This window comes from Dipodomys spectabilis, unplaced genomic scaffold (assembly GCF_019054845.1).
Source record: "Dipodomys spectabilis isolate Male_0828 unplaced genomic scaffold, ASM1905484v1 ptg000416l, whole genome shotgun sequence".
NCBI classification, from domain to species: Eukaryota; Metazoa; Chordata; class Mammalia; order Rodentia; family Heteromyidae; genus Dipodomys; species Dipodomys spectabilis.
Window position 1 is genome coordinate 2,070,584 of NW_024871093.1, and position 11,864 is coordinate 2,082,447.

Sequence of the window (11,864 nt, forward strand, 5' to 3'; positions counted from 1 at the left end):
CTCTTGATTGACCCCTCAGGAGACTCTGCCCCTCCAAACCCAATCCAAGCTCTCCTCCTTGTATTCTTTTAGACAGTGCATTTCTTAGTGGCCACCGCACTGAAATGCTCTTAACACCAGTGTTTGTTTATCTGTTTCCTGTCTCCTTGACCAGACTAGAGAGTCCAGAGAAACAGAGGCCTTTTCTGTCTTGTTCCTCCCCTGGGACTCCAGTGCCTGGAATAACATAGACATGCAATACAACAAATGTTATAGGAATAAATGATTTTACTGAGTCTACTACTATTTATATAGCAGATACCGACTCTGTTCTTTTTTGGTTTTAGTGAAAATGGTAGTATTCTCTATTTTAGCATAGAGAAGAGAAACTAAGTTATCTTTATACCTAGAAATATTACTCTTGAATAATTGAATGATATGATGCAAGAAGGCACGCAGCAAGTATGTTCCTGTTATAGGCAAAATTCTGGATTTCTTCTTAAAGTTAATTTCTTTCACTATTCTCTTTGTTGTTGTTTTTTTTCCTAGAAAGTGACTGAAATATATCAGTTCAAATTCAAATACACAAAATACGGAGCCACTATGGATTTTGACAGGTAGAACTTAATTGATGGACATAATAAATATATGAGTAAGATAAACATAAGTTTTAGTAGTCTAGGGAAAAGTTGTTTATTAGAAGCAGTACAAAACCCATTGTAAAAGTAGAATGTAGCTGGGTACCAGTGGCCTACACCTGTAATCCTAGGTACTCAGGAGGCTGAGATCTGAGGATCATGGTTGGAAACCAGCCAGGGCAGGAAAGTCTATGAGAATCTTATCTTTAATTAAGCACCCCAACAACAACAACAACAGCAGCAACAAAAAAGAAGTAGAGCCATGGCTCAAGTGGTAGAGGATTAACTATGAACACAAAAGCACAGGGACAGCATTCCCTCCAGACCCTGAGTTCAAGCCTCAGGACAAGCACACATTTTTTTTTTTTTAAAGTGGATTGTTAGTGTTTGGAAATGCTGGAACTGTGGTTGTAGTGGTAGAGTGCTAGCCTTGAGCAAAACAGCTTAGGGACAGCGCGTAGGCCTGGAGTTCAAGCTCTAGTACTGTCAAAACAAACAAAAAAAGCAAACTTCCAAGTTTGAGATTTACTTATGACAAAGACAACAGTGAGCATGTGTGGCGTTTTGTGATGGGGCATTGATTCCTTTGGCACTAGATTTTGGCTTCAGGACAGCCCAGAAGGCACAGAGAGCTAAGCACTGCTGATGAGATGGACGAGAAGAGGGAGGGGAAGAAACGAGCGTGAACAGCACTGGACAGTGGGGCCCTGCAAGGGGACGCGGATGTCCCCAAGGCCAGGACACGAGAAACATGGCGGGATGTTTCCTTTCCCTTTCTCAGCTCCAGGGAGCTCAAGGAATTCTTTCCAGGACTCATTTCCTCATTATCCTTGTAACACATACAGACAGCCCATGGACATGAGGAGGAAATTCCAGAAATGAGAGTTAAAATATTAGCCCTCATTAGTTAACATTTGTATCATACTTTTCAGACCATACAGCACATTTTGCATGTCTTCTTGTATTAAAATAATTGTCTTTCCTCCAGAAAACTCAGATGTAGGTACTACTGACAGCTAGATTAACTCTTCTTTTAAAGGCATATGTGCCAGGAGGTAAGCAATACAACAAATGGCCAAATCTTTCAGATACTAAGGAGGTGAGAAGGTAATGCACATTACATGTCTTAGAAACAAAAGACAGGCATGGTTTAGCTGGGAGTCTTGAACATGACCTTTCAGGTACATCCTGGAGGCCATGATTGCCATGGTGATTGTTCACCTCCCTTACAATCTTCTATTCTATGCTCCTTCCTCTAGTCCCTAACTTGTGTGCCACCTCTTCCAGGAAGCCTTCCCTATCATCTCTACCCTCGACCCCATTTATGAATTGACACCACCTACATAGAGTAGTTAGGGACCAAGGACTCTGGGGTCGGGGGCAGAGATGATAGGGAAGGCTTCCTGGAAGAGGTGGCACACAAGTTAGGGACTAGAGGAAGGAGCATAGAATAGAAGATTGTAAGGGAAGTGAGCAGCATATGCGAAACCACAGGGCTGAGAGGAAATTGGGTAATAGCTGTGGGTGAGGGTGGAGGTGAAGGTAGAGGTGAGGGTGTGGCTGGACCTGAAAAGCATTGTACAGGTACTATCCTTCATACCTGCTGGGTAAAGGAACTGAAGGATCTCCCGAGAGAAGAATTTTAAGCTAGAGGGGGTCATGGACAGATTTTTTACTAGGAACATTTTGGAAGTGAGGTAGCAAATAGTTCTTGGTGTAGACATGAAGGAAAACAAGACTAGGTTAGCAGCTATGGTGCTTCCAGCAATAGTGAGGAAGGAGACGAGGGAATGGCGAAGCAGACCCGGGGTTGCTGATTGGCTATGTGCTTGGAGAGGTGTACACAAATGAGCTAACTGACCTAGAGTGTGTCTAAATGCCTTGACCGAGGTCATTCCGCTAGTTAACAGCACAGCTGATATGAGACGCCAGGTCATCTAATTCCAAATCCATTGTTCTCATTACTATGGCCTATGAGTATTTGAAAGCCAAATAAAAAAATGAGGTTAAAATTTAAATGCTTTAGGGATACTTGCTCCTTAGAAATTCTTCGTACAACCCCAAAGGTACAATCACCCCTTAAATAACATTGTAAAACTGATCAACAAGATGTCCTGATGTTTAATTCATAAATTGTTTGACCATGTGTTGCGGGGGGAGGGAGGGAGAGGCGTCCTGGGGATTGAACTCAATCTGAGTGCTGTCCCTGAGCTTTTTTACTTAAGGCTAGCACTGTGTCATTTGAGCCACAGCTCTGCTTTCCAGGATTTTTGGGTAGCTAATTGGAGATAAGAGTCCCATGTACCATCCTGCCCTAGCTGGCTATGAGCTCTAGTCCTCAGTGATCAGCCTCCTGGGTAGCTAGGATTATGGGTATGAACCACTGGCACCCAGCAAAAGTTGTATTCTTTCTGAATAGTTTGTCAGTATTGTATGAGAATGAAAAAGTATGCTATTTTTTAAACTGTTTTATTGTGTGGAAGTAGTTCTTTCGTTCACCATGTGAGTTTATGAGGACAATACGTCTTGATCAATGCCACCCCTTCATCCCCTCAATAGTACGTTGTTGTTTTTTATGTGACTGTAGCAGTAATACAAGTTTTGACAGTAGAGGAAGCAGTGAAGATATTAAGAGAGCCAGTATCCTACTGATCCGGAAATTATACATACTGATGCAGAACCTTGAACCCCTTCCTAACGATGTGATTCTTACCATGAAACTCCATTATTATAATGCAGGTAAGCAGAGACCTTTAGTTGAATTCCTAAGCTCTGAACTACTATCTTATTTAACAGAAGGATTTTGCAAGTATCTGAATGATGTCTGATCTTATTCACAAAATAGATCTGACTTATTCATGTGTGTGTGTGTGTGGGTGTGGGTGTGTGTGTCCGCGCACGCGCCGGTCATGGGGCTTAACTCAGGGCCTTGAGTTCTTATTTGGCTTTTTTTGCTCAATGCTGGGTGCTCTGTCACTTGAGCTACAGCTTCACTTCTAGCTATTTGGTGGTTGATTGGAGATAAGAGTCTAATGGACTTTCCTGCCTGGGCTGGCCTTGAACTGCAATTCTCGGATCTCAGCCTCCTGAGTAGCTAGGGTTACAGGTGTGAGCCACTGGCACCCAGCTTGACTTTCTCCTTTGTGCCAATCCTGAGGCTAGAAATTAGGTTTAGGTACTGTCCCCGAGCTTCTGTTTTTGCTCAAGGGTAGTGCTGTATCACTTGAACCACACACAGCATCACTTGTGGCGTCTTCTGAGTAGTTTGTTGGAGGTAAGAGTCTCATGGACTTTCCTGCCCCAGCTGGCTTTGAACTGTGATCCTCAGTTCTCAGCCTCCTGAATAGCTAGGATTACAGGCATGAGCCATCGGTACCCAGCCTGACTTACTCTGTTGAAATGCTATTTTAATGACTTTTGCCCTTCTCATTTTGCAGTGACTCCGCATGATTACCAACCCCCTGGCTTTAAAGAAGCCGTAAACTCACACTTCCTGCTGTTTGACGGGGATCCTGTAAACATGCATGTTGGGGTAGTCTCCACTGGCTTTCATAAACTAAAAGTAAAGGTAACCACGGAGACCAACAGAGTGTCCGACCCGGAGGACAGCATGACCGAGATCGTCCATCAGGGCCTGGACTATGAGGAGGAGGAAGAGGAGTACAGCAATCAAGTAAGGCCAAGTTCTGGTGAGCCTCCACTGCTTCAGTTAAATACAGTGGACCCCTTTCCATTTCAACACGGGGCAGCTCACAATAACAGAGTCCAGCAGGGCATGCCAGGTATAAAAACAAACAAAATGAACTCCTGACATCAAGGGGGTTTTAGCCAAAAAGTGTAGTCTTCAAGGAGGAGTGAGAAATTGTCTATGACTAGAGGGAAAGGAATAGTTAGTTGCCAATAGATTTAATAGATTTATTTAAGATACCCATGAATTTAGAACAAGTGGGAGTCTTGTGTGTTTTTTTTTTCTTGTCCTGGGACTTGAACTCAGGGCTTGGGCACTCTTCCTGAGCCTCTGTGCTCAAGGCTAGCACTGTACCACTTGAGCCACAGTTGCACTGCCTGGTTTTTTTGTGTGTGGTTAATTGGAGGTAAGAGTCTTACAGATTTTCCTGCCTTGGCTGGCTTCAAACTTTGATCCTCAGATCTCAGCCTCCTGAATAGCTAGGATTACAGGTGTGAGATACCAGTGCCTGACAAGGAAGTTTTCTGTTTTATACGTAACATATTTGTAGGACTTAAAAATATTTTAAGCATTTACACACAATAGAAATATACATTAGCCTTTGATTACTGGAAAGAAAATGGTAGTCAACTGTCACATACAAAGAGACAAGCTTTGGAATGAGACCACTGGGGAGAGCCGAGGGTGGGGGGTTGTAGCTAGTAGGGTAGATAAGCAGGACTCTGAGCTCTTCACACCAGCATTATCTTCAGGACTTAGAACTGGGGACCTTCTGAGGCCTCACTGTATTCTAGAGGAATGTATACCATTAACTGACTTTCTGGATAATTGTATTTACTCTGTGCTGACACTGTATTAACAAGGTCTGTGACAAAAATGTTTTTAGGCAAGAAGGGATACTATAAAATCTTCTCATGACGTATTTGGAGACTAGCACGATAATGTGAGATAGTCTGAGTCCTTCTTCAAGAAGCCAACTGGACTGGACTGGGTAACTTCTAAAGGTGTCTTCTAGATCTTTAACTCTCTTTATGTTTAGTTCAATGAAAGAAGTACTAGTCTTCACTCAATTAGTAGCAATAATTGAAGCAAACAACATTCTATCTTCTTAGTGTTTTACCATGTCAGACATGAAAACCTTTTTTTTTTTTTTGCTCAGTCATAGGGCTTGAACTCAGGGTCAGGGTACTGTCCCTGAGCCCTTTTGGCTCAAGGTTAGTGCTTTACTACTTGAGCCACAGCACCACTTCTGGTTTTCTGGTGGTTAATTGGAGATAAGAGTCTCACAGATTTTCCTAGCTGGGCTGGCTTTGACCCATGATCTTCAGATCTCAGCCTCCTGAGTTGCTAGGATTACAGGTGTGAGCCACCAGTGCCCAGTGGAAAACCTTACATTTTGATGCATTTTTTCTTCTGATTCGCTCAAGGAAGATGTAGGTAATATGGAAAGGCTAAAACAAGAATTACAGTTAAGAATTTAATTGACTTGTCTATACATGTGTGTTTGTGTGCACATGCACACCATACTGGACACTATCCCTTAGCTTTTTCATTCCAAACTGGCACTCTACCACTTGAGCCATAGCTCCACCTCTGGCTTTTTGCTGGTTCATTGGAGATAAGAATCTCATGGAATTTCCTGCTTGGGCTGGCTTCAACCCATGATCCTCAGATCTCAGCCTCCTTAGTAGCAGGATTATAGGTGTGAGCAACCAGTGCCTACCTAGCTTAATTGGATTTTTTTTTTTATCTTTCCAAAATTAACATTTTCTTTCTCTCTTGCCAAATGGAATGTAAACAGGTTAGCTTGTAAAGGAGTATTTTGTTGCTAGAGTAGACATGTGGTAGCACTTCCTAGGTTTAGTAGAGGTGTGTGTAGGAAGATCTGTGCTTGGTGGTGAACTTGGCTGATGCAGGTTCCTCCCTCTCACAGTCATGTGAGTGGTTAGTAAGCCTAGAATGCTGTCCACAAACATTCTATTGTCCTTCAGGAAATGCATGCACATTCATATGTATATATTTGGGGAGCCTTTACTTAAAATTATTTTGAGAGATAGCATGTATCAAGGAAAGTATGTAAAATAATAGGTGCCATTTAAATAATAATCAAAACATCCATAAACTCTCTGATGAGGCTAAGAAGTAGAGCATCGCTACTATCCTATAGCTTGCCATATACCCTTCTTCATGGCACCCTACTCCCGGTAAAGGCCGCCACCCCTGCCTTTGATGATAATCTTTCCTTTGTTCTTTGTAGTTCTGTCCTCAGCATCATGCTCGTTGAAGTTGTATGTAGTAGTCATCATACTCCAAGTATTCTATGAGATTTTGGTTGGGCATGGTGGCTGACATTTATAAAGCCAGAAACTCAGGAGGTAGAGAGCAGGAGGATCATGGTTAGATACCAACCCGGGGGGTGGGGGTGGGGGTAAATAAAAAACACAACAAGATCTTATCTCAACAATAAGAAGCTAGCTGTGTTGGGACCTGTCTATCATCTTAGCTATGCAAGAAGCATAAGTAGGAAGATAGACCCAGGATTGGCCCAGGTTGAACTATAATCTCAACAATCTCAGTCTCCCTAGTAGCTAGAATTGCAGCCATGAGCTACCAGCCCTTAGCTTTAGTGTTTTCTTAGTGAATAAGAGCTGAGTCTCCTAATGGGGTCTCACTGATGACATCATTCTCTCTCTAGTCTATTATCTTCTAAGAGTGCCAGGCCCTAAAACTGACAATCATTTTCAAATATCTCAAATTGATTTATTTTGTGTAATTCCAAGTGGCAGAAAGAGAGTCAGTAGATGAAATTACAGTTGGGAGCAGAGTAGGGGTTGATTGTGGCCCTCTAGGAAGAATATGTTTTGGTATTGAGCATAGAGCCCAGGCCTTATATATGCTCTACCCTGAGCTACAAGCCCATCCACAGAAAGGAGAACTTTTAAGACAATATTATAGTAACATTAAAATAATTTTAAAAAGTAATGCAAGCTGGGCACCAGTGACTCATGCCTGTTACCCTAGCTACTCAGGAGGCTGAGATCTGAGGATTACGGTTCGAAGCCAGCTGGGGCAAAAAGTCCCCTTGAGACTCTTAACTCCAATAAACTACTCAAAAAATCCATAAGTGGTGAGGTAGATCAAGCACTAGCCTTGAGCACAAAGAGGCTCAGGGACAGCACCAAGGCCCTGAGTTCAAGCCTTAGTACTGGCAAAAAGAAAAGAGTAATGCAAATCTTTCGATTGCTATTATGTTCATTTTTCAGTGTCATCCTTGGTATTTTTTCTTTTTTTTCCTCTCCAGTATTTTTAATAAACACATTTATTTGAATATGATTTAAATCATGGTGCATATGTAAATTTATTTTATACTTAACAGTAATTTTGTAAATATGTCCTACCCTAATCTTTGTATTTTTAAAGTTTATTTTTTTTTGTTTGTTTCACTTAAGTATGCTATCATTTCTCTATTTTTTTTTTTTTTTTTTTTGGGTCCGGTTGTGGGGCCTGACCTCTGGGCCTGGGCGCTGTCCCTCAGCTCTTCAGCTCAAGGCTAGCGCTCTACCACTTGAGCTACCGCACCACTTCCGGCTTTTTTCTTTTTGCTTATGTGGTGCTGAGGAATCGAACCCAGGGCCTCAGGCATGCAAGGCAAGCGCTCTACCACTGAGCCACCTTCCCAGCCCCTCATTTCTCTACTTTTAAATATTTAAGTTGCTGTAGTTGGATATTGAATGTTCCCAAAGGCCCACTGTTAAAGGCTTTCTTCTCAGGCCGGTACTGGACTCTTTTCAGAAATGGTCCTAGTGTGAGGCCTTTAGGTCATTGGGGTCCCGTTGTTGAAGGGGATTAAGGGCCTGCCTCTCCCCCCTACCCTTTGTTCTCCAGGTGCTCCCGCCACGGTGTGCTGTTCCCAGGCAGGTCCCCACAAGGGACAGGCCATCAAGGACGAGGACCTTGAAAACTGTGAGTCAAAATGAAGCTAGTTTCTTTATAAGTTGATTATCTCAAGCATTTTATTATAGTGACAGAAAGCCAACTAATAGTCATTTTCATTCCTGATTTTTAAATTATCAATAGTACTGTCGTAAATGCCTTTGCTCATATGAAAACACTTCCCCTCATTTTCAATGGATGTATTATTATCAGAAGTAAAAATTTTAAAGCCTGAAAATTAATATACTTCTTGAGTGAGGAATATAATTTCATTTTCCAGAAACTGCCAGCTTCTCCGCCTCATCAGGATGGATTTTCTCACAAGGACAAGTCTGTAAACATCTGAGCCTTGGGAGGGGATGAGTTCCCCGCCACTAGCTGTGCTCATGCACAGATGCACACTGCTGTCAGGATAGACTGGGGCTGTTGCAGAAAAAAAAAAAACCCCACAAGTTAGAGAAATGATTGAACTAAACTGATCTCTAAAATCTCTAACCCTGGGTTATTTTTGAATTCCTACTAAGAGAATAATGGCCACTGTGAGGAAAAGCAAGAAGTGTAAGATACAGTTTCTGCCCTTGAGAACTGGGGCTGAAGCTATAGCGCCTGTATCTTTTGAGAAATAGTACCGCAGGGTATCTGAGGGACAGAAATAATCTGAACAAACAGTATTGAGCAATGTTTTCAGGGCTTTAGATGTATTATCACATTTAGTCATTCCAGAACTTTAAGAGATAGATGCTATTGTTATCTTGATTTTGGTGGGGGTTTTTTTTGGGGGGAGGGTCCTGTCAGTGGGCCTGAACTCTGGGCCTGGGCGCTGTCCCTCAGCTCTTCAGCTCAAGGCTAGCGCTCTACCACTTGAGCCACAGCGCCACTTCCGGCTTTTTTCTTTTTGCTTATGTAGTACTGAGGAATCGAACCCAGGGCCTCATGCATGCAAGGCAAGTGCTCTACCACTGAGCCACCTTCCCAGCCTCTGTTATCTTGATTTTGAAAATGAGAAAACTGAGACTTGGAGAAATTAGCCCATGGCTTTATGCACAGTTAAATAAGCAGCAGGGCCAGAATCACAACCATAGTGCTTGGGCGCCAAATGTGCTCTTAGGAGGTGAAAATTAGGATACGTGGGCACTGTGTGGGAAAGTTTCATGGCGTGGGTGTTTTGGGGTTTCATTTTTTGGGGGGGCTGGGGCTTGTCCCCTGAGTCTCTTTGTGTTCAAGGCTAGTGCTCTAGCTCTTGAGTCGCAGCTCCACTTTCAGCTTTTTTGGTGGTTAATTGGGGATTAGAGTTTCATGGACTTTCTTGCCTGGGCTGGCTTTGAACCGTGATCTTCAGATCTCAGCCTCTTGAGTAGCTAGAATGACTGGCATGAGCCACCATCACTGGCTGGAGTGGGTGAGTTTATGAACAAGTCTTACTTTGATTGGCAGAGTTAAGGCTGAGGACAGTCCAAGCAAATTGGAAAGTATAGTGAGGTGGCATCAGAACATCTATTTCTGTGACCTGCAATTCTATCTCTGAACTTTCCACACCTACTCTGTAGTTAAAATGGCTTTGCTGAAATAATTTTACTCGGTAAACTCTAACTCCAAGATTTAAAAACTTAAAAAAATTATAACTGGGTAGGCAGCATGACTCTGAAGTGACGGAGCGCTTTCCTATCAAGTGCAAGGCTCCAGGGCCAAACCCCAGCACCACCAGGCTTGCAGGGGTAAGCACCCTTGGAGTCAATAAGGTTGACCTGGAGGCGTAACTCAAGTGATAGAGTGCTTCCAGCTCTGTCCCCACCAAAACATACATACATATATAATATCTACATATTATATATCTATTATACATATATACTATCTACTAATACATAAAATCTAATATATACATATACATATAATATGTATAGATATATGTATATAGTAAGTATCTATTATATGTCACAATAAACAGGAGTGAGTAGGTATCTCTTTTGTTTGCTGACTTCATCTCATATGTGTGTATATATATATATATATGTATATATTCACAGACACACAGGAGTGGGTTGTATTCTGCAACTTTTAAATTTCTGACATCCACTGGGCACTGGTGGCTCATACCTGTAATCCTAGCTGAATTCAGGATGAGATCTGAAGATTGCAGTTTGAAGCTAGCAGGAAAGTCTTTCAGACTCTTAAGCCCAATTAACCAGCAAAAAGCCAGAAGTGGAGCTGTGTCTCAAATGATAGGGTACCAGCCTTGAGCAAAAAAACTAAGGGACAATGCTTAGGTACTGAGTTCAAGTCTCAGCATTGACACAAAAATAAGTAAAAAAACAAATTTCTGACATCCTATGAGTGTTGATATCTTAGAAAGAGTTGCTAGATACTCTTTCTAGAAAAAGGTTTTTCTAGGCTTTTCCTTCGTATTTAGGAATTTTTCCTCATCTATAATACTTTCATTTCAGTGAAGCACAAATATTAATACAGATGATTTTTTGAGAATTAGCTAAAAATAGAGAATATTATTAGTTTATAAATGCCACAGATATTTCTAAAGTTACTTAATAGTTTACCATTTGATTTAATTACAATGGAAAGTTTGATTTTAGGACCTCAGCTTTTTTTTACTCGTTGAGCCATACCTCCAGTTAACTTTTTGATGAGTTGGAGATGAGTCTCAAAGATCTGTCTGTCTGTCTTTAAACCATGATCCTCAGACCTCAGCCTCATGAGTAGTTAAGATTATAGGCATGAACCACCAGTGCCCAGGTGAGTGATTTTCTTTTTAAGCATATTTCAAACATACACAAATGATATTGCACTATTTTCCAGGTGCAATAAAAGCTGTATTTTCATGGAGTTCTGCTTATTCAATTTAAAAATAATTTTTGAGGTAGCTTTTCTCTTTTTTATGAATTTCATTAAAGACTTTCTAAACCAATCAGATGCTGGTAGATCATACCTATGAAATCTGGAGATTGTGGTTTGATGCTAACCTAGGCAGACAACTCTGAGAAACTCTTATCTCCAAATAACAAAAAAAAAAAAAAAAGGAAGTGAAGGTGTGGCTCAAGTAATTGAGTGCCAGCTGTGATTTAAAAAAAAAAATCCAATAAGTGTGTAGACCCTAAGTTCAAGCTCCAAGACCAAAAAAAAAAAAAAAATCCATAAACCACATGTACTTAGCCTACAGTCATTTTTCCCTCTAGAAAGCCCGTATCTCATCTTTTTGTCCTAAAAATTTAATTAAAGTGTAAGTGATTTAGTTACAAGAAATTAATATGCTAAGTATTTTGGTGCCAAAGTAAACGACAACATTGAAGTAGGGATTGGAAAAAATCTTTTCTGAATTCCTTAGAATTACTTTGTGTTCTGGCCAGCAGATTAGGACAAAAGCCTTTTCATTCAGAACGTATTTTCTCCTAGTGAGCTGAAGTTTTGTATATTTTGGAGCAATAGTCTGATGATCTTCATAGCTTCACATCTCATGCTGTGTGCATGCCTTGTTGGATGCAGTGTGGTGTTGGCAAGATGCTCAGATTCTTGGAAGTGGAGTTGATTGAAATCGGTGAGGAGGCCCATTATCTACAGAAAAGATTCCACCTTTAAAACTGTCCCCTCATTCTCTCCTCCTCTATAGTCTTTTTCAT

At 41.4% G+C, this 11,864-nt stretch overlaps 1 protein-coding gene across 1 annotated transcript in view; it reads left to right on the forward strand.

The window, feature by feature from the left end:
- Hormad2 (HORMA domain containing 2) overlaps positions 1–8,282 on the forward strand; it is a 32,498-nt gene extending 24,216 nt beyond the window's left edge. Inside the window, exons 7-10 of the mRNA XM_042667664.1 lie at positions 529–596; positions 3,205–3,356; positions 4,055–4,399; positions 8,191–8,282. Of these exons, the coding sequence (XP_042523598.1) occupies positions 529–596; positions 3,205–3,356; positions 4,055–4,399; positions 8,191–8,282 (657 nt within the window). The remainder of the gene's footprint in view (positions 1–528; positions 597–3,204; positions 3,357–4,054; positions 4,400–8,190) is intronic.
- The last annotated feature ends 3,582 nt before the right edge of the window (positions 8,283–11,864 follow it).